Raw genomic sequence first — 23,952 nt, 5'->3', positions numbered from 1 at the left:
AAATCGAGTCAACATTATTACCGAAAACCGCAAATTTTACCCCAAAAAGTGCTCATATTCAAATCGTCCTGCTAGGAAATCTGTAACTTTTAAATGCAAAACGACAACGGATCTTGGTAAAGTGAATGTATCTCTTTGATTTAAAAAAATAAAATCGCGCCCCCATCGTAACGATTTTTTTTAAATCGAGTCAACATTATTACCGAAAACCGCAAATTTTACTCCAAAAAGTGCTCATATTCAAATCGTCCTGCTAGGAAATCTGTAACTTTTAAATGCAAAACGACAACGGATCTTGGTAAAGTGAATGTATCTCTTTGATTTAAAAAAATAAAATCGCGCCCCCATCGTAACGATTTTTTTTAAACCGAGTCAACATTATTACCGAAAACCGCGAATTTTAACCCAAAAAGTGCTCATGTTCAAACCGTCCTGCTAGGAAATCTGTAACTTTTAAATGCAAAAGCAAAATTCGCGGTTTTCGGTAATAATGTTGACTCGATTTAAAAAAAATCGTTACGATGGGGGCGCGATTTTATTTTTTTAAATCAAAGAGATACATTCACTTTACCAAGATCCGTTGTCGTTTTGCATTTAAAAGTTACAGATTTCCTAGCAGGACGATTTGAATATGAGCACTTTTTGGAGTAAAATTTGCGGTTTTCGGTAATAATGTTGACTCGATTTAAAAAAAATCGTTACGATGGGGGCGCGATTTTATTTTTTTAAATTAAAGAGATACATTCACTTTACCAAGATCCGTTGTCGTTTTGCATTTAAAAGTTACAGATTTCCTAGCAGGACGATTTGAATATGAGCACTTTTTGGGGTAAAATTTGCGGTTTTCGGTAATAATGTTGACTCGATTTAAAAAAAATCGTTACGATGGGGGCGCGATTTTATTTTTTTAAATCAAAGAGATACATTCACTTTACCAAGATCCGTTGTCGTTTTGCATTTAAAAGTTACAGATTTCCTAGCAGGACGATTTGAATATGAGCACTTTTTGGGGTAAAATTCGCGGTTTTCGGTAATAATGTTGACTCGATTTAAAAAAAATCGTTACGATGGGGGCGCGATTTTATTTTTTTAAATCAAAAAGATACATTCACTTTACCAAGATCCGTTGTCCTTTTGCATTTAAAAGTTACAGATTTCCTAGCAGGACGGTTTGAACATGAGCCATTTTTGGGTTAAAATTCGCGGTTTTCGGTAATAATGTTGACTCGATTTAAAAAAAATCGTTAAGATGGGGGCGCGATTTTATTTTTTTAAATCAAAAAGATACATTCACTTTACCAAGATCCGTTGTCGTTTTGCATTTAAAAGTTACAGATTTCCTAGCAGGACGATTTGAATATGAGCACTTTTTGGGGTAAAATTCGCGGTTTTCGGTAATAATGTTGACTCGATTTAAAAAAAATCGTTACAAGGGGGCGCGATTTTATTTTTTTAAATCAAAGAGATACATTCACTTTACCAAGATCCGTTGTCGTTTTGCATTTAAAAGTTACAGATTTCCTAGCAGGATGATTTGAGTATGAGCACTTTTTGGGGTAAAATTTGCGGTTTTCGGTAATAATGTTGACTCGATTTAAAAAAATTGCTTTCACCCTTTTTACTTTACAAGAATTCGTTAAATTTTTGCAAATAAAATGACGGGACATCTTTTAAAATTATAAAAATAAGTTCTTATTTATACCCTGCTCTAAATATTTTATTGACTTTGCCGGCAACACTGCGCTTTCAACGTCACTTTTCTGTTAGCGTAATTCTAGCAGAATTCTGGCAGGATTTTAGTGGTGCTATTGTTGTGGCTGATGCCTGCTGTTGTACATCTGTTGCGGTATATATAATTTTAAAATACTCTATACGCTTTCGTACACAGATATTTGCTTCTAAAGGTTTGGTATTGCACAGGTAGAACGTTTGTATAAGTAAATCAGTAATGGCTGAAAAACAGTCTCCAAAACAGCAAGGATGTTGCAAATCCAAGTCGTGTCATATCGCTCTTGGTTTGATCGCAGTTTTGTTAATTGCCGGTGGGGCAGTTTTATTTGGAATGGATATCGCTGATAAATTCATAAACATGGAAATGAACAAACAACTTGTACTAAGTTTGGACTCGCCAGCATATTCGCAATGGATGAACCCAAAACCACCAATTTACATGGAATATTGGCTGTTTAACATAACAAACCCAGAAGAAGTTTCTAACGGAGGAAAACCTGATGTTACAGAGATTGGACCATTCAGGTACAGGTTATTCCAGCCTAGAATCGATGTTGCATTTTACACCAACGATACTGTTGCATACAAATACAATCATACACTTGTGTTTGTATCAGAAGGTTCCTATAACCATCCATCTAAAATTAATATCACCCAGGTGAACATTCCTTTGTTTACCATCAAAGAATTAATTAAAACTCTCCCGTCCTGGGGAAAGACAATTATATCAAATCTTGTGACTTTGCTTAAAGACAGTGATGTTTTTGTAACACACTCAGCACAAGAACTGCTTTTTGGTTACCCTGATCCAGTATTGGAAATGGCAAGCCAATTTCTAAAGGTTTTTGGAGTAAGTCTACCAGGAGAGTTTGGTGCTTTTTATGGATTTAATAACTCAGACGATGGTATTTATCTTGCTAACACTGGGAGGAGTGATCTCTCGCTTGCAAACGACCTGCAGCGTTGGAATGGAATGGAATCTTTGAACTACTGGTCAACAAAAGAGGCAAATATGCTGAATGGTACAGATGGTGTATTTATGCCACCAAAAGTCACAGACGATGACCGCCTATATATTTATACCACAGATGTGTGTAGGTCTATGTACCTTGTATTTGAAAAAGATACTGAGGTTAGGTCGATAGCTACAAAGCGATTTCACCTGCCAGCAGAAGTATTTGCAAATGTGACGACTAATCCTGACAATGCTGGATTCTGTGTTCCAGCCGGCAACTGTCTTGATGCAGGAGTTCTCAGCCTTGCTCCTTGCAAACAAGGTGCTCCAGTTATTATTTCTTCCCCTCATTTTTATCTCGGTGCTGAGAAGTACATAAACGGTGTCAATGGTCTGCATCCAAACAAAAATGAACATGAAACAATTCTTGATATTGAACCAATGTCTGGTGCAGTGTTTAGCGCAATGAAACGTCTGCAGTTAAATGTAGATATGAAAAATTCTACAGTATTTCCGAAAATGGCTAACCTCCCCAAAGTAATTCTTCCTACTTTATGGTTAAATGAAAGTGTAGTGTTAGATAGAGTAACAGCGAATCAATTTAAATCTGAGGTCCTTGGGCTTATTAAAGCTGTCCATGCCGTTCCCTGCATTTTACTAGCAATTGGAGGTTTTCTATTTGTCCTGGCACTCGCCCTCCTGGCCCATCGGTATCATAAAGAGAAGACGCAATTAAACATACAAGAAGATAGCATTAGATCATTACTTACGGAGAATGACAGTTTTACCGATGTGCCCAAGCCACATTTGATGGCAATGGAAAAGTAGCTTAATGCTTTCTCTTTGCAACAAATGATATGGGGTGACATGAATCACTGTTAAATTACTTATATAGCTATATTTCATTTTTGATTTTTTTCTCACAATATATATAAACAGTAGACATGCAGTTGTAGTTTTGGAAGAAAATGTATTCATCTTTTAAGTCTGTTATCTATATAACAGACAAACTGGTGTAAATGAACTTTGTACAAAATAAAGTCATGTTTCATAGGCGGATCTAGGATTATTCTGACGGGGGTGTTCGCAAGAAAATGTTTAACTAATAGTTGCAAAGCGCCGTATTAATATGTGCGTAAATCAACCCGTAAGTTTTAATTCACCACTTGCATTTGCCCGCGGTAGCAACATTAATCTAATCGACGCGTAATAAAGTCATTATTTACGCAGGATTTACTCAGACAAGCAGAATGTTTGTTACGTCATAGTAGGGATTCACACGTTGATTATTTACGTCATAATACCGACTTTCGTATTCAAATTTTGCCGCACAGGAACTTTTAACTAACTATAACCAAACGTTCGTTGTTTCACGTTCATATTAATTGCCGCAATATTTTGTTACATCACTTATAGTTACAACACCGGTTAGGCAGACTTAAAACATAATACGGTGCGCATATCTCTGGAAAGTCTGTTACTATTTTTTGCTAACGCGAGTTTGGTTTACTCTCTCTATTACTGCATGAGAATTCAGTTAAACAAACAATATTACTGCGGTACTGCTAAACAGACAATGTTTTATCCCTGCATTGCATTCTAAACGATTTAGGCCGTAAAATCAACTTAAATCTGTTCCAGAAGCATTGCTTCTTTATATTTACGATGTTTTCCTCAGCCAAGCAGTGTATTTGTTACGAAATAGTAAGGATTCACACGTGTATTCATTGCATCATAATAACGATTGTTTGACCTGGCAATTGATTACGACATAATAGCAATTCACACACGTTCATTATTTAGCTTGCATTCTCACACGTTCATTATTTAGCTTGCAGGTGCTTAAAACATGTTGAATGTATGCTTTTTCACGTTTGTCATTAAGTAAAGGATTGTCTCGTTTACGACGAATACTTTCTACGAACGTAAACGCAACAAGCATGTGAATTAAATGTGTGTTTAGATAAAGCTTGGTGGCCACTGGCCAGACCGATTTCGCCACTATAGATTCAAGCTTTTATTTTGGTTATAACAGCAGGTAATCGCAGATTTACCGTTCCTGTAGTGGTAATCCTTTAGCTGGTGGCCACTGGCCACCTAAAATTTTGGTTTCAAAATGTTCCTTAGGTCTCACTGATACCTGCTGTCTATTTTTTTTGAAAAAACTCGTGCTTTCGTGTCGAAAATTAACATTGAAAATGCGCGAAATCGAGCTGCGTTACCGTATTTTCCACACGAGCCGTCATGAATTAAACAAAGGTTAGATTATTACATCATAGAATGCGTATTGTTACGTTTAATTTCTATACGTTACAGATAACGTAATTTGTTGGGGGTTAGTGGTTGGGAGTTGGGGGTTAGGGCATGGGGTTAAGGTTTTCACTAGCATAAAACAGTGCGAAAAACAAGGCTATAACGTCCCGTAACGTGCGTAATATAACACTGTTGTGACGTAACATACCGCGATTGTGACGTAATAAATCGTTAACCTTACGCAAGTCAGACGAATTACGGTGACGAGGCATGTTTTCGCGCATTTTCAAAGTTAATTTTCGACACGAACGCCCGACTTTTCGCAAAAAAAATTAGAGAGCAGGTATGAGTGAGGCCTATAGAACATTTTGAAACCAAAATTTCAGGTGGCCACCAGCTAAAAGATTACCTCCTGTAGTTTGGCTCGCCAGACGAGTGATCTTTTCGTTAGCATGTAGATATGCATACGATAATAATATAATATAGATAACGATTGCAACAAGTTGCGCAATCGGTAACAGAGATTTAAGCAGTATTGTAGTTGATTTTGAGTCACGGAATTTTGATTTTAATTAACTACAAACGATCGTTACTTTGACGCGCGCCGTTTTTCGTTTAGAGCTACGTAACGAAAATATGTATAAAATATCTGAGGGGGGTGTTCAAACACCAAACACCCCCCTCTAGATCCGCCACTGTCATGTTTATTAAGTAAGATACGTTTAGCCTTAAACGTAAAATAGTTGTTTATATCATATTTCTTTAAGTTCAATTTGTATATTCTGTGAAACCACAAATGCTTCCTATTCTGTGTTTTTCTTATTGTATGTAATTTGTGAAAAAATGTGCTATAATAATTATAATATACAGTACTACTATATACTACTTTATAGCCCATGCAGTTAAATGTGGATATAAAATTGGATATACTTAATTGTGTTGTTGGCCGAATGGCAGCACTGTGCTAATGGGTATAAATAGAGTGCTTATTATTTATTAAAATCTATAAAAAAAATAACCAAATGTTCAAGAAAATTTAAAAGCTGAAATAAGACTATTTCAGTAACGATTTATTTATTTTTTGAAATATCTACTTCGTTTTTGTAGTTTTTTTGCAATTGTTCTAGTTTAACCACTTGATTATTGTGTATAGTTGCAATCTTTATCTGCATATTAAATCTTATGCTTGCATTCATCATATTATTATAAAGCATTTCTGTTTCTTTAATTTATTGAAGGTTTAAGGTGGCTATACTATAGTAAAAGATTGTTACACACATTTAACATGGAGCAAAGATTTGCACTTGGAATGACCCCTGACAACACTAAAGTCATGAGAATAATGGGAGAATTTCATGACTTTATGTCAGCGGCAAAAGAAAATTCAATGCAGCAATCATCAGTATGTAATTTCATAAATGTTTCAGGGCTTTGTATTTATTTATTCAGCCATTTTTGGTAGGCTATTATATATATATATATATTTATATATATATAATGTCTTTAAAACATAATTAAATGGTAAGTAACAAAGCACAAAGTAAATTTTATGAACCTATAAAAAAACTAAGCAGTAAGGTTCTGTTTAGATGTAAAAAGGTAATCCCCAAAAATGAGTGATATACTAACACTGCTTTAGCCCCCCGAAATAATATTCCTTTAGCCCCAAAATACTTTTTCACAACAATCGGTGTGGTTAAACAGTGGTTAACTTTATTTTGTACTTTATTTACTCTTAGTTGGTTTAGTCCCAAAAATAATTTTAGATTAGTCCAACAGTGGGACAGAAATACTTTCTGGTGCCTGTAACTAATTTAACTTATTTTTCAGCACATCAGTGCAATTCCATTTAGCTTGCCAAGTGATGATGATCATAAACAATCTACTGCTTTGCAAGTTTCTAATGTTCTCTCTAAGGTAATTTGCATTTTTTTAAAGGTTTTATACACTTCTATATTTTACATATAAATATATGTATATTTACAAAGTTAAATCCCGCAAAAAAAACTCCCCTTTTTTATCTGTTTTTTTTAATTTATGGTTTAACCATATTACTAAAATAAGTTGGCATTAACGCATTATTACATAATGTGTATGTAGTGTGTTATTTGCACAATGTTGAATAAAACAAATTTTCTGTTCACTTTCAATGTAAACATGACAGCCCATATGTAAGGTAATGCAAAACCCTTTCATATTCATACGTTTTGTATTGTGTGGTAAATAATAACTCAAAACAATATTTTTAGGTGAAACTCAAACAACTGGAATCAAATCATTCATCTTCGGAGAAGTTGCTCATCCAGAGAACTGTGAGTTTGGAATCGAAGATAAAAGAACTTGAGATGGAAAAACAGATACTACATGAGAGGTTGGTGTTTCAGTTTCACATTGTGGCCTGATGGATTCGGGTCTTTAATAATCCAAAGTTCAATCTTTTTCTTTTTGGCGACCCTGGAGAATATGTGTTTGTTTTGATGTTTGTGCAAACTCATGCGTGTATTATTTGTGCAATGTACATATGTATTGTTTGCATTGCCATCATGTGGTAGGGTGGGAAAATGCAAACTTAAGATTAACATTTTAACAAGAACTGTAAAATTTGGTATTCGTATATATATAGATTATGTTGTATAATATATATACATACTCATTGTGTACTCATTGTGTACAGTGAGCCATAATTGGGAAGGTCCTATTTTACATGGACAAGCTTTTATGCCAAGGCATGCAAGAGGATTGCTTAGAATAGCCAATGTTAATCAAATTTCCCAGTCTCAGACTACCAACATGTTTTTTTTTTTTTGTTTTTCTGTGTCCATTTACTTTTTACTTTTAATTTTACAGGTGTAGCAAATATCAAGTACAAGTGACTAATTTTACAGGTGTAGCAAATATCAAGTACAAGTGACCGACCTAACTCAACAATCCATTGATTTGAGCGATAAAGTGAAAGATCTTGAGCAAACCAAACATGAGGAGATTTTAAAATGGGAGGAAAGTGCAATGGAGATACAGAGATTAAAACAACAGAATGAACAAAGTAAAAATATTTTATCTTTACAGAATACAGATTGTCCCAAAATGTATACTGTTTTAAAATGACTATAACAGCAACATTTATTGTTTATTTTTTTAATGGATTTTTTATGTGGGGTATGTTAAACACAAGGTTTGCACCACAAAACTGTCAATGTTTTTTCGGACGCATTGTTTATGTACTTGTTTTATCAGGCTGCATTTAGATATAAATTTGGGTTTACCTTTGTTTAGTAAAAGGTTCTTACCAAATTTAAACGTTGCACTTGTAAGTGAACAATGGCATTGTTTTCCTTTATTATTACAGATATAAACTGCATAAGCAAACCTTTAAATTAAAGTAAAAAGTTGGCGAATTTGGGCCACAAGTTTAAAAGTGCTTGGCATGTGCATTTGCCTCTACTATGTATATACTATATATACACTATATAAGATAAGTATGACTACCAGGTGTCAAATTAAAATGCAATGATAATTTTTCATGCTGTACACCTATTATGTATATTTTCACAGAATTTGCAATGCAAACACAAATGCTAAACGAAAGAATCAATGATTTAATGAGTCAGAAACTGACAATGGAGAAGGAGGAACAACTTTTTGAAATCAATCAGGCAGAGCTTTGTAGCCAAGTTGAACAATACAAGTCGCAGTAAGTTACATGACTATTTTCCAAAAAAATTTTTTTGTGTTTAAATTTGTTTTTATTTTATGTTGAATTTATGATTGGATTTTTTTTCACAAATATTATTTATTTAGAGCACAAGCTGCATATCAACTGCAAGCGAAATATGATGAAAAAACTAACCAAGTGTTGCAAGCCGAACACACGATACATGAACTAAAAATGAGACTCGAAAATGTACAAGAGGCTGAAAATATGGCACATGTGAGTTAATTTTTTTTATATTTTTCAGTTATTTAACAAGTGGAGTAGCTGACTAGCTGTATAGTATCAATTTTACATTCTGATGTGTTTTTTAAGTAATATTTAACCATATTCTGTAAGAGTTCTATTTATATTTTTGAAAGTATTCTTTAACCATATCCTGCAATAGTTCAATTTATATGTATATAATATATAGAGCCCGACCGATATTGCTTTTTTTGAACCGATACCGATATTTTGTAAATTTCAGTTGCCGATAACCGATATTTTAGTGCACCTAAAAAACTTGACTGAATAAAACGGAAAAATCTGATATAGCTAATAAAAATCAACTAACAGACTTAATTATTATTATTAATTAGTTATTAGTGAACTTGTAATTACTTAATTGGTTAGTTTGTAATTTTTTCAAATAAATTTTACCTCCCTTCCATTAAACAAACATTATATTTATCAGCTAATGCAGTTTATTTGTGTATCACGTTGACGCGTAAAGACGCGTAAGTGACCTAAAGTAACCTCGACGTTACACGCGCCTGATAAACATGACATGCGGTGGGTGCGTGATCAGACGCTTTGACCTAGTTTAATACGTTAGATTTTTACGAACGAGTTGAATTAGGTATACGAGTGAGTTTACGTTTATGAACAAGGTATCGCTCTGCATTAATTCTTACGTACGCACGTTGCTGGCCGTCTGGTTACTTAGCGCCGATAATATCGGCCGTTTTTTGCCCTTGCCGATAATCCGTAAATCACCAAAAATGCGGCCGATATATCGGCTAACCGATAATCGGTCGTGCTCTAATAATATACACATGGTTTGTTTCTCTTTTTTCAACTGTACATGATTTAAAGTTGAACTGAATTGTTGTTTAATAAACAATATTGAATCTGACAGTACAGGATAATGACCCATTTAATGGAGTCAGCTGTTATTATTGTCATACAGATACTAATGCAAGTTCAGCATTTTGTGAATTTTTGCAATCTTGTAATTAAGTACTTGAAAGCTAAATTGCTGATATGAATTATCTTGAGCACTTAGTAAAGCTGTTATATATTTATTTTCTTGACTATAGTTTTACAATATTTTAATTTTTTTTGGGAAAAAAAGGGTTTATTGAGCATAGACAAAACATTTAATACACTTTGCTTTGAAACTTTAAATATTATATGCAATCACAAAACCCTAAACTGCAGTTTGTTATTACCCTGTTAGACAAATAGGAAGTTATGTTTTTAATTTATACAAGCATCACGAGCCATAGTTAATGATTATATAAATATATCTTTTTTAACAGATTCTTAAACAAGACATGAATCGACTGCGACAGTTGGAAATTGATGTTTCTCATTTAAGCAGAGAAAATTCAAATCTTAAGTATATTTTTTTATTGATATATTAACTACATTTTTTTATGTGTTTTTATTTCCTTTTCACAGCAATTGGTGTAGTGGTTAAATTTATCTTGTACTTTATTTACTCTTGTATATATAACCCCAACATATTATAAAAATGTTTATTTCCATGAGTTATAACTTTTTCACAAAACTTGGTGCAGTGGTTAAGTATTTCTTGTAATTTATTTACTCCTTGATTTCTGCTTCACCTTTGTACAATATTTTAAAGGTCATTTTTTTAAATTCTTTGTAACAGCAAATAAGTGTCTTTTTGTTTAGGTTAAACCAAGAAAATTGTGCTTTATTAAAAGAGCAGCTAATCGCTGCAAATACAAAACTACAAAGGTTGGAGGAAAAATGCAACGAAATTCCAAAAATTGTGGCAGAAAATGAGGCTTTAAAAGCAAAACTTAATAAAACACAGAATGCTAAATCTGCCAATGTTGATGATAATGTATCACCCCTGCAGGTTTGTTAATTTTTTGTAACTTTAAAAAATTATCTTGTGTTTAGAAAAAATAAAATAAAAAAAATTAAAAAATGTGATAATTATAATAAGTGCAAACTGTTACGCTGTGTGTTATTTTTGTAAGAAAAATAATGTTAGTATTTTAACTATGGCACAATGTTGTGGTTTATATGTTTACAGATGCTCTCCCTATATAATGATTAGTTTTCATATTTCTATCTTTCATTCGCCCGACGCGTAGCACAGTTGATTAGCACGCCTGCCTCAAACCCAGAGGTAATGGGTTCAAGGCTTTTCGCTGCACCCATTGTGGGCGTATGTGTCCTTGGGCAAGACCCTTAACAACAATTGCTTCAACCCAGTGGTCACTAATGGGTTGTCCAAATTATCAGCCATACATAAAAAATAATCACCCACAAAGTAACATAATTGGTAAATCGTAAGCTGGCACGAGGTGTATGAAACAGAACACCCGTGTTTACCGACTGTCATTTTTTGAGCAGGTGAAGATAAAGTTACATTCATTTATCACATGTTGTTCAAATCCGTTTTTTCCATTTTGTGATTTTACAGAATCATTCTTCCTTCAATGCTAAACTAGAAAAAGAAATTGAAACTTTGAAGGAACAATTAGCTACTAGTAAAAGCAGGTCATTGGAAGATCGAAAGAATGCAGCAGAATATGAAATAAAGGTAAAAATGAATAATTTAAATGTTAAATTACCGAATTTTTGGTCCATTTATGAAGCTACGTAACATGGGCGTATGCAGGTATGCTACTCGTAGACACCTTAATAGGGCTGCGTCACTTTTCATGCCTGGTATTATTAATATGGTTAAAATAGTAACAAAGGAACTGGTAATAAAGCGTGGCAGCATAGGCATATAGCTTTAAGAATATTTTTGTTTTTCAAAAAAGCATTTATGGTGCTACTATATGCATTAACTGTCGTGCACATCATAGGTATAAGACGGCAAAAATTACCTGTTACAATATTTTTTTTCAATAAAAATATAAACACACAACATGTTTTACAGTTTACAGAACAGACAGAAGCGATATCTTCTTTAAAAGCTCAATTAATCCGACTTAAAAAGCGAGCGTCCTTGTTTGCTTATGAGCGTGACTCAATACGATCATTACTACAAGTATGAACTATAAAATTTTATTTTACTATTTTTAAAGCATAATATGTATATATAGTATGTGGGGGAAGATGGGTCACGTTTGGAACACAATATCCAAACATCGTATTTTAAACAATTACAATGGGGCCGTGAAGATGCGGTTTTATAATTCTTTGAAAAATAAAAAAGAATGAACAGGTGTTCAATCTTTCCCCACCCTACTATATCCTATGTTTTCCCCATAGTTTGTCATAACGAGTGTTTTTTACATTTATTCCTGTTTTTTTTAATAAATAGAAAATATACTTTGTGTAATAATATTGAGAATTTTATTCTATATGAGTAAGGTCCTTTTCCTGAGACCAGGATTTAGGTCAGAGTTGGCCATGACCCCAACATCCAAAGTGCTTTTGTGTTTAGTTCAATGCAATAGTGTGACTCAGTCCTGGAAAATTAATCTTGAAAAATGAAATGAAATTGTTATTTTTACCAGACTTATGACGCTGAACTAACTATGACATCACACACGACACAATTAAACAAACGGTTGGATAATATGACTTCCGTCAACAAGAAACTGCACGATAGGATTGTTGAATTAGAATTAGAATCTCAGGTACATTTGTCACTTGTTGAGAAATAATCAATTAGAAATTACTTTTTTTACTTGTAAAATTATGTAACTCATTTATCTGTTCATAATTCCTATACAGCATTGCTAAAAAAATGTTGTAGTATCTTACAATTTAGTTTTTTACATACAAATCTAATTAAAGTTCTTAAGGTATAGCGGGAGTAAACCTTATCCAAAAGTATGTAACTTTTATTATACCCGACTTTCAGTATATATATTTAATATTCATATTATCATTAACTTAGGTTTAAAACTTAAATATTTTGTGGGTTCTAAAAAAAACATTCTAAGAAAGGATAAAACTATTCATTATCATAAGTGCTAAAAACAGCAGATTTTCTGATCAGTCTATTGATTTTCTAATGCAGTGCAGAAGACTCTGCATTAATTGCAAAATATTTTTATAAATATTAATTATGAAATATAATTAAAGAGACACGTAGAAGACACCTTGCGTCACAAACTGCAAGTTAAGCAAATGCAGTTGGGAGGATCTTTAAGTTCGGGTCAAAAACAAGAAGAAATGTCAATTTCATCAGTTTTAGAAGAAAAATCAAATGAAGTACTTGCTTTAAAAGAAAAGGTTTGTTGTGGTATTGTTAATTTTTTAGCTTTGTTTCAAAAATCTCTGTTTGTTTTATTCTTGTGAAGTTGTTAGAAAAGTTACAGAAAATGAAAAGTTTTAACAATAGTTGAAAATTATTTGTTTTTCTATTTTGTCTACAGATTACTTCATTTGAGACTGAACGAACAAATTTAATGGAGAAGATTGCAAACTTAGAAGCCTGGATAGAACAAAGAAACTTAAATGGGGATTACAACCCAGACAAAACTAAGGTATGTTTGTGTCTGTTTACTTAGTAAGTGCCATGTCATTTAAAACTTTTTACTCTGGATCAAATTAAAGCAATTTGTTATAAACATTTTGTTTTTGTATTAATCTTGGGATATCAATATTTTTACTATAAAACAAACTCACTAAATCAGTCCATGAAATTCACCATGGCATTAGGCAATTGCCACAGCTTTAATCTCTATTTTTTCCACAGAAATACGTTATAGACTACTTCCGTATTCATTTGTTTAAAAACATACCTTTATGATATTGCACTCCTCAAAAATGCTGTAAATTGCTGTCACAAATTGTGTTTTGCTTTTGTTGTTGTTGGCCACAAGCCATTACCTCACAGCAAGTGTGACGTAACATCGTTCTTTATTACATGTTCATTGTGTCGCATTACCAGAAACGTGGCAGTTGTTTTTGGGGGGATTAGATTTTTTTGGTGGGATTGTAAAACATATAACTGGCGTTGGTGTAAAACTTATTATTATAATAAAAGCTTGTAAAAGCACTGCAGGGCGTTCTGTAAATGTTTCCAATTAAGAGACGCAAAATTCTTGCACTCGGCAATTGCCATGGTAGGTTGAGCTTCAATACTATTGCAGCAGTGATCTGAGGTGAATTTTATAGACTACTAAATAGTAAATATAAAATTTGAATTTCCAAGGTTCTACATTTCACAATGAACCCCGCTGACCTTGCCCACCAACAATCGAAACGTGACATCACAGAGTTAAAGGAACAAAATGCAAAGTTACAACTCAAGCTTCGGCAACTTGAGGAAGGACATGAAGTTTCAATGTCTGAAAGTAATTTTATGATGACTCATATCAGTTTCACTTTTTGAATAAACTCATTTTTTATTCTTCGAGGCGGGAAAACTTAAGAAGTAATTACATGAATACATGCATGCCCTTCTTCATACATCTGCGCATTTGTTCGCCATTCATTGCATTTACCACATGTACTGATTTATAGTTTAACACACACTATACAATAACAATGTTTTTACCCAACAGTTGAATTTTCTAAAGAAGCCAAAACCAAGTTAAATGCAGCTGAACTTAAGAACCAAAGACTAAAAGAAGTTTTCAGTAAAAAAATTCAAGAATTTCGACAAGTAACAAATTTTATTACTTATATATATATTATTTTCTTTACCCACAAAACATACTTTTGGATTTTATGGCAATTTTGTTTCAGCCATAACATATAACACTGTGTATAACATTTTGCTTCGTGGATCTTCTATATATAGTTTACTAATTTATTGACATATGTTTAAAATATTTCTAGGTGTGTTATTCACTGATGGGCTTTCAAGTTGTATGTTCTTCAGATGGTAAATTTAAACTTCTTTCCATGTATGCTGATTCTGAAACTGATTGTCTAGAATTTGAAGTGAGTTTTTTTTTTACAGAATTTTTTTCAACTATATTTTTTAACTAGCCCGAGTGTTGTTTTTGTGTTTTGTAGTAACATGTATTATTGACCTTGACTGATTTAAATAATTATATTGGTGCTGTCAGCATTATTTGCTTACTTTTATTTCGGAACTATGGCTTTTTTGTTAAAGATTACATTAATTTTTTTCTTTAAATAACCACAATATTCAAATAATGTACTTTATTATGCAGGTAAAAAGCAGTGGTGAAATCGAACTACTGGAAACTGAATACACAAAAACTCTGACTGACTTAATTTCTCTACACCTACACCATCAAAACAGCATACCCATGTTTCTCAGTGCACTTACTGTTAATTTATTTGGCCAACAAACTATGATGGCGGACTAAAATAAAATACACACTAATTTTTTTTATATTTTCAGAATTTCGTATCGTTTACTTCATCAGTTTATCTATAGTTGCACAAAAGAATGGCTCTAATTAAACCTTAATTAGACAAAAGCAAATAACGTTAAGACTTAACATCCGTGTTAAGACTTAACATCCAGCCATGTAAACACAAAGCAGGACGATCCTTTCGGTTTCCAAACGCTTTTGTATACAGGATACCAACATTGATAGGTATCTTAATTTCTTTGCTTATACCACGCTTAGATGTGCAGGTATACGGTGGCCTATCTTGCTTTAAATCCATGACAGAGTTTTAAAATCAAATTTGATAAATTTAGATTAAGTTTATTACTAGTATCTACTTTCTTATTTACAATCGGTTACGCTGTTGCTAAAAATAGTGCAAAATGTAAAAACAGTTGCTTGAGATTAGTTTTTTACCGGGTTAATGTGTATGTGCACTCAGGCGTATCGGAAAACGGTATATAAAGAAAACTTGACAAATAGAATGGCAAAACATTACAAGGAAGCATAGCTTTAGTGAATGAGCACGTGTTATGAATGAATGTAATGAACGTGTTATGAATGTAACTTACGTTATCCTCGCGTGGTAGAAAAACGACAGTGGTTATAACACGGATGTTCATACACCCCACACCAGCTTACGAGTTACCAAGTATGTTACTTTGTAGGGAATTATATTTTTGTGGATTCTTTTATTTTTTACGTTTCTGATACTTTGGACAACCCGTTACTAACCACTGGGTTAGAGCAATTGCTGTTAAGTGTTCCAAAGACACCTACGCACATAATGGTAGCAACGACGGGCCTTGAATCAATTATCTCTGGGTTCGAGGCAAGCGCGCTAACCAACTATGCTATGGCGCCGGACGTGCAATTATAATTAGCACACCTTTAATTTTACTACTACGGGGACTAAGCTGGATTAATATAATTAAAATAGAAGTAACCAACAAAGTGGTTTTCGGTCACGTAGTCGTTATAAGGCAATCTGTGTTTTCTAAACAACATTATAAGGTGCGGATTCCAGTATAGGCTTTGCTTTATTTGCAGGAAACATCCCTGCTTTTCCAGTCCCAACGTTCTTGCCTCCAATTAAAATGCCCCGTGTAAGAAGTGGAACACTTTCAATTTTGTCGCCAACTTCAAATGTCATTTCACATATACCCTCATAGTCTTTTTGTTTTTCCCAATCCATATCACCTGGCAACTCACAGGGTTCCGGTGGATGGTGAGCAAGCACAGCCTCATATACTAACGGCCACATACCATTAGCATAGAATGAAAAATCAAGGTTAGCGGTCCCAAATGTTGCGTCTTTACCAGAGGTCTGACGTAATTCGTGAACAAGCCGACCAACCTGTAACAAACACTGACTAAATGATTAATGTTTAGCTATACTTATTTTTTGGACTGAAACATAACTACGAATTGATGAATTATCGTTCACTTTTAACCCTAACAATCTCACAATCTCCCCTAATCAAAGCGCAATAAAGTGAATTGATTGGTCAAAGAAGGGGGATGGCTGTGTACCACTAGGTGGCCTAAATTAGTTATTCGCTGTCTGTACAGTATGTGACCAAACCGCATAAACATTAATAAAATATAATAACAACGGCCGTCTTACGTTTGATGAGAAGGTTACAGCAATATAATCACATTCTCTTAATAGGAAGACGTCCATAAAAAAGTTTGTGGTGCCATCATTTGAAATCTTTGCTTCATTTGTGGGCAAATGAAGAAAGATGTAATCTGGGTACCTAGGTTTTTAAAAACATCATAATACTAGTGTTTATTCATAAACACTCGAGTTATAATTAACAACTGCTGTTGCCTCTTCTGTACGTGAGGTTTAATAAGTTACATTCATTCGTTCATTCAAATGCTGTAGGGTTAGCAGTGATTCTATATAGATGAGGTCCTACGCGCACCAGGCAACTATTATATTAATTCACGGTAGACCTATCACCTTAATATGTATAACTATAGGCCTCTAACTCACTTTGATTTTGCTTCAGTAAAAACGCTTGGTTCGTCAGATGCAACAAACACCCTTCGTTTTACATTGTCATGTTCCATATCATATCTGTCGTACCAACTAGAGACATAGTCCATGTAAGTGTCAACAGACTGGTAAGGAGCTTCTCGTATTTTATCAGTTCTTCTCACTTGAATTCTGTAGAATATTTACCAACATAATATAACGACAATGTACGGATAAGTGCATTATAGGATTTCCACGTTCATACGAATAATGTAAAAACTTGTAATTTTGTTGGGTTTAGCAGCCACGCCTTTTATTTCCTATTTTGTACTTTTTATAACGTTTATAAGATTTTCGTTTGTTGTTGTTCCCTTCTCTTCGTAAGAATCTTATATGGTGGGGCGTGGTAAGATACGGGGACATGTTTTCTCATCTTACCATTCTCTTTTCTCGTCCTAATTAAGCTCAGACAAAGAATATATACTGACATTTATAACCGTGAATGAATGTAACTTACTTTATCCTCGCGTGGCCGGAAAACGCCAGTCGTTATAACACGGGTTTAACACCTCGTGCCAGCTTACGAGTTACCATATGTTACTTGTAGGTGATTATTTTTTTGGATTTTTTTCATTTTTTTTAGGTGTGGCTGATAATTTTGCGACCCATTAGTGACCACTGGGTTGGAGCAATTGCCGTTAAGTGTCTTGCCCAAGGACACATACGCCCACAATGGTAGCAGCATCAAGGTGCTAACGATACATCCCTGTATTATAGAAGAAGGACAAACTAATCAATGGAAATATTTGCCCACCCGACCACAGGATGTTGAAAACCAATCTCCGTCTTTGTTTTCTCGATTTCTTTCAACAACCAATCATTTGGTCGCACTAAATAACTCATCACGTGACCCATCCACCAAAGATCAGGTTCCGCATGAACGAGCTTAATATCTTCTAGCAGGTGGCTGGGCACAGTGTATGGAGCGAATCTTGTAAACTTAACTGGTTTATTTCCCTTGGTATATTTTACTACTGGTGTGGACGTCGGTGTAGGATCTGGCATATTGGAACCTATAAAAATATTTATCTCAGTTTAAACACAAAACATGAACGCTATATTTGTTTTTATTCACGTCACCCTGTCTATATACCATATGTCGTTCCGCGTTATTTTAAAACCGACGACAATCCTTAAATCAGAGTCAAGTCCTATATATAGACCCAAATTCCAATTTACTTCGGTTATGTAGCTTGTCTTTTAATTATCGACTTTAAACTGACAGGATGTGTCTGTAGACCGTATAAGAAAATCTTCATTTGTTAACAACAACTCACTTCGCCATTCTGGTGCATTTTTTGCAGCATTGATGTCAGACATGCTCTGACACGGGCTTGGATTTTGAATCACTTTGCTCAGGCCTGGATAGTTGGAAAGGTCCCACAACATTGTTCGTCCTGTTCCTATGGCAGCGAAGAAACATATGGAGTAATGATGTAATGTACATCCATTGCCACATCTCTCTTTCAAGTCACAAAATAACTTCTTTGCCGTCGTACAATTTGGGGGATTCTGCAACAAAAATAAAATGTTTAGATTGTGTTTTGTGCATTTTTTCGTTAACATTATAACACATTGTGTTATATTAATGTTTTATTCCAACAGACTGTTTATTACCTGTGACAGTCACGTAATTTATTCAATACGGTTTCTGCTTAGCAAATATTTTTCCTACAATTTTAAAAGCAATACAAAATAAAATATATTTTATGTTGTTTAAGCACCTATTGGCGTATATAGGGAGAAACTAACATCCATAGCTCTCTTGATAATATCAAATGGAACTAAAATAATGTTAGAGACAAAGGCCTTGAACACTAAAGGAATTTCTTTTTTTTAAAAACCGCAAAACTGAGACGAAGTGCAGAACACATTTTTTTGGCGCCTCTTGTATAGGCATATAACCAACGTAAATGAGCATATATATATATCTAAAGTAAATAGTACCAACTGCTACCGCACTGTTTACCGGCACTCGTTTAAGTTATAATATTATTTCTATTTCATCATGCTTTATGTTCAAATTATCCGATTACTAGCCAAACTATAATACAGCGGTAATATAAGGTTTGCGAACTTTGAGAATAAATAAAAAATAAAAAATACAAGCGTACTAACCTGCGTAGCCTGGATTGTAGATACCGCTATTTCATCCAAATGTTTTAATTTGCGCACATTCTTTTGTGATGTGTTTGAATAAATATGTTCAATATGACTAGCCATCGTACTGTAAATAAAAAGTGATGTCAAATAGCGTGCGTGACGTCACAATATGCCTCCGGGGCTTCTATTGCTTATTGAACTTAGGTAAATTCAAATAGACCTAACTTTATCTCACTGCATTCTAAGTTAAAACGCAGAGTAACTATTAAATCTTTTTTCTTTTTTTCCCTTTAATGCGCGCCGGGTCATCCAATATATATAAATATTAGCGTAGGGGGTAAGATGAGGTTCATTCGGTAGAAAACAAAGTATATAAACAGAATTATTTAACCGTAGCCTCGAAATTTTTTGCCCTGCATTTAAATGTGTGGTAGATCATGTGCATGCAACAAGCTATATATTTAACACATTTCTTCTTTTTCATTTATCATATCTTGCTAACCTGCATATAGCAACCGTGAAAATGTTTAAACCTGCAGTATATGGTGGCCCATCGTTATCACATAAAATTTCCACCTTTTTATGTTTATTTTTTTATTTCAAATTAAATTTCATTTCTATTTTCATTTTAAATTTCATTTTAAACTTCATTTCAAATTCCATTTTAATTTTTATTTAAAAAAAATAATTTTTTATTTTAAATTTCATTTTAAATTCCATTTTAATTTTCATTTTTAAATTAAAAAAGGGATTTTGAAAATTAAATGGATTTTGATTTTCACTATCGCGAGCACGTCACTTTTCGGACGCACAAGGCGTTTGGGGTGATGGGCCAATTCTGGCATTTACAGTCACCAATGACGACTGAAAACCGTTATGCTGGTTGCTTCTGGTATGTTTTTGATCGAGCTTAGTCGACGTTTGTATAGTAAAAATGTATAATTAATATAATGCTAACTAGTTTAATACGTCCTCAATCATTAGAGCTTTGCTCTCTTGTAATTGATAGTGCTAGGCCGTCGTCCATTAAAACAGCATGATATTGATAGCGCTGGGCTACGTGGAGAAAATTAAAATCCATTTCATTTTCAAAATCGATTTTTATTTTTTTTTTAATTTCAATAAAAAAAAATAAATAAAAAAGTGGGAATTTTATGTGATAACGATGGGCAACCATATTGTAGTATTCTGTAGGTATAACATTCTTAATAAATTAGTAAATCGAAGCCTAGAAGATTATATGTGTATATAGGTTAATTTGTAAATATGTAGTAGGGTGGGGAAGATAAAACACCTTTAGCACATAATATCCAAATATACTCATCGTATTTTAAACATTTAACAACGGTCTATGCTGGAAGTCGTGGGGATATAGTTTCGTTAAATACTCTTTGTTTACTACTAAATGGGATGAGAAAATAGAGTTAAAAGGCATCCCATCCTCCCCCACCCTACTCTATATCAAGAATTTATAATCACTTACTCTTGCAAAGAGTTTGCAATACGTCGAAAGAAATCGAGGTCTTTGGGTTTAGGATTAATGAGTTTTGCTGCGTGGTAAGACATCAGTTGTTTAAACAACATGGCGTCTTTCATGAGTCCTAATAGCGTTGGGGCATCATCTGTATTATAGTTCATTTATTTTAAGTAAATCATTAATAAATGAATGAATAAAATTTATTTGTATCTTCGGTGAATAAGACCGAACACTGTTCGCAATCGATGTATGATATTGCATTTTACCTTCAAATGATTAAAAGTTAATTATTAAAAAAAAACTGCCTAGTTGTTTTTGTGCACATAAGCACTGCAGGTGCGGTAATTCTGCGTTATGGTTTTGCACACACTGATGTGTTCATTGCTGTATATTATTTAAGATAATTTTCGTTTGCCAGCGCATTGAAGGCGTATTAAAATAAAAAGCAGCAGTCAACGTTAATCTAAAACTTTATAAGTAAACTCATGAGTGGTAAACTTAATCTTATGAACTATAATTCATAAAATAAGTGACAGGCAACACTTTTGTATTGTTTGCAATTTCCAAATCCTCAAACAGTTGCCTATGTATACACTGTAAAATGCTACTGATGAAACTACATCATGTACAATGGTATTTTGCTTACCAGATTCTTGTTGCTTCCTCCAAAGTTCCAACCTCGTATTAATAATTGAATCCCTTTTCCTATTTATTTCCCTATACAGCAGCTTTGTCTCATTAGATTCCCAAGCACTGTATAACATAAATTTAAACCAGTATATTATGTCTAAAATTTATGATCAGGAATTTTTATTCACAATTCAGTAAAATTTAACAATGCCTTCGAAATATAACTACCTTGTAAATGTAATACCATTTATCTCTAAGCTAAGGCATTGTTAGCATGTCTGACCGGCTAAACTTGTTAATTTAGGTAACTAAACTTATAAGGCTGGGCAACGGAATGAGTAAGACCCATGCCATACATGCCAAATAGGCTAAGTATAAGCATTGGTTAAATTATATAGCAAATTTGATTTGCCGACTTACTTAAATAAAGCGCTTATTATGTTATATTTGCATAATAACATATATCTATATTGTGTTTTATACAAATACGCAAGTACTTACGTGTATAATCTTGAAGTGTAAAACAAAATCAAAACGCAAGTCAATGTGATAAACAATAATGCAAACATACACCTGCTAGATTTGTTGTTCATTTTGTTGTTCAAAGTTATCAACATTTATCAGATACAAAGTTCGCATCTACATTAAAATGTATATTTGAGTTTTATCTATAACAACAATGTACTTTCTAATATATAACTATAGTATAGTCATTTCAATCAATAGGTCTACCAATATATAAGGATGCCATGGCATTTCATCTTTTTGACTTCCGAATTGAACACACAACGATGAAGTGACTAGCCAATATACAACTGTAACAATCCAAGTTATCGTTGTTGAGCTCTATGGGTGATTGCCCACGCCTATTTAGTTACAGCGTCTCCTCCTTATACATAAAACGCAAGACTTGTATCTGGAATTTGTCTAACGTAATTGAACGTATAACGTAATCAGACATACCAACGCCTACAGAAGTATAGATGGTAGAAATGTACCATGAATACCAGTAATAAATCACCCTAATCAAGACGAAGAATAAACTTCGCATTTAGCATTGTTTACTTTATGGTCCTTGTTAAGTCCTACTATTACTATTTTACTGGCTGTCTAGCGCCACCGTCTGACTGACTTATATATTGCCGTTCTCCTGTCTTTGCTATACGAACGGCGTCTCTCCAGTCTGCGGGTTCAGTACAGGTTCTTGCATAGTTCTGTTAGCCATTTTAATGTAACTATTGTAATATAAGGACGACTCGGCTAATATTATAGAAGGTTAGACAATGACTTATATCTGACTATATCGTTATTGTTGATTCGTATACGACGGTATATATATAAGGTTGCAGCAGTGGGCATGGGCATGGCTAGTTATTCAATATACCTTATTTAAATAGAACAATTTCACCAGTGATAAAATAACAGTTCTACTCTGTATAGCAATGAACAAACGTCTACCATAACTACAGTATATGCGGTAGTGACTGTGTGCATCCGGTGTCGTGATATATATTCGTCCGATTGATATATTTGTACCGAGCGCTATTGCGCATGCATCGAGACGCTACTGCGCATGCGGAGTGTAGCTCGGGGCAAATACAATACGACTCGATCTCTAATAAATACGTACCGACTAAAAAAAGTTCCGGGGAAAAATATTACAAAACTTACACAGACATCTGTACTGTTGGCATCGCTATGATGCATTTTTAGGTGTTAGCGCTATAACATATTCAAAGCTGAATCGGTAAAAAATCATAAATAATTTTATGTTTTTTTTTAAGACGGATAGTAATATTCATAATTATTATTTTCATGAATTATTAAAATATTATTTTAGAATCGGTACCGCTGCGGGGGGTCTAGTTAGTACAGTGCCCAAATGTCATGGTGGTAGCACGCGTAGAAGGCATCAAAAGTTGCCGCTATAATTTTTGTATTCTAGAATCACCTTTGTTCACCAGTACCGTATATATTAAGTAAAACGTGCTTATTGAACTAGCATAAACTTTTTCTAGACTACAAATAACATACCAACTTAGTTCTGATGACTTTAAATCAAAAACTAAAGTTTTAACGTGTAAACATCTTGAGCTGTTGCGCATGCACAGTAGCGTCTCGGCGCATGGCAGCATTAACCCTTGCTGCAGAAATTTATGTCTTCGGTACAACGAACTGAAAGCGGCTTTACCATCAACTGTCGCCACAGCCCGAAATCCTTATCACTGCAAACCTCAACTGCAGAACAATTAGACTGCTTAATGAAATCTACCAAAAGAAAACAACTGTATGAACGATACGTCGCGGTAAAATACAAATTCCTGACTAATAAACAACACGTCTAGGCCGCTAGCCTGGAGCAGCGGAACGTACCTGAATGGAAATTACAGTACATGTACCTTTTTCGTTGCGCACTAGAAAACAAATTACGGGATATGGCGCTATGCAATATAATATCAATATAATAGCCCTCGTTTATACCAACCAACTTGTATACCAACCAACGTATGAACAAACATGCCCGTCTGAACA

At 33.8% G+C, this 23,952-nt stretch overlaps 3 protein-coding genes across 3 annotated transcripts; 2 read left to right on the top strand and 1 right to left on the bottom strand.

The window, feature by feature from the left end:
* Nucleotides 1–1,818: 1,818 nt before the first annotated feature.
* Nucleotides 1,819–3,739, top strand: LOC149730835 (lysosome membrane protein 2-like). The gene has a single exon (XM_089885551.1). The coding sequence runs from the start codon at nt 1,949–1,951 to the stop codon at nt 3,512–3,514; it is 1,566 nt and encodes a 521-aa protein (XP_089741677.1). The 5' UTR covers nt 1,819–1,948; the 3' UTR covers nt 3,515–3,739.
* A 2,416-nt stretch (nt 3,740–6,155) lies between these two features.
* Nucleotides 6,156–15,165, top strand: LOC149730834 (mitotic spindle assembly checkpoint protein MAD1-like). The gene is made up of 17 exons (XM_089885548.1): nt 6,156–6,341; nt 6,770–6,856; nt 7,189–7,310; nt 7,825–7,982; nt 8,492–8,630; nt 8,738–8,867; nt 10,172–10,251; nt 10,551–10,740; nt 11,314–11,433; nt 11,779–11,889; nt 12,362–12,484; nt 12,936–13,085; nt 13,229–13,339; nt 14,011–14,152; nt 14,363–14,463; nt 14,640–14,744; nt 14,981–15,165. Exons 1-17 carry the CDS (start codon nt 6,225–6,227, stop codon nt 15,137–15,139), a joined length of 2,145 nt encoding a protein of 714 aa, XP_089741674.1. The 5' UTR covers nt 6,156–6,224; the 3' UTR covers nt 15,140–15,165.
* Nucleotides 15,166–15,466: 301 nt separating this feature from the next.
* LOC149730833 (alpha-(1,6)-fucosyltransferase-like) lies at nt 15,467–22,138 on the bottom strand. The gene is made up of 9 exons (XM_089885549.1): nt 21,922–22,138; nt 21,437–21,543; nt 20,797–20,935; nt 19,329–19,437; nt 18,488–18,722; nt 17,965–18,223; nt 17,169–17,342; nt 16,794–16,926; nt 15,467–16,523 (listed from the first exon to the last, which is right to left on the bottom strand). The coding sequence occupies exons 1-9, from the start codon at nt 22,035–22,037 to the stop codon at nt 16,164–16,166; spliced, it is 1,632 nt and encodes a 543-aa protein (XP_089741675.1). The 5' UTR covers nt 22,038–22,138; the 3' UTR covers nt 15,467–16,163.
* Nucleotides 22,139–23,952: the final 1,814 nt, after the last annotated feature.

This window comes from Ciona robusta, chromosome 9 (assembly GCF_009617815.1).
Source record: "Ciona robusta chromosome 9, ASM961781v2".
In the NCBI taxonomy this organism is placed as follows: domain Eukaryota; kingdom Metazoa; phylum Chordata; class Ascidiacea; order Phlebobranchia; family Cionidae; genus Ciona; species Ciona robusta.
Note: the sequence above shows the minus strand (reverse complement) of the source record. Positions and strands in the feature narration are given on the sequence as shown.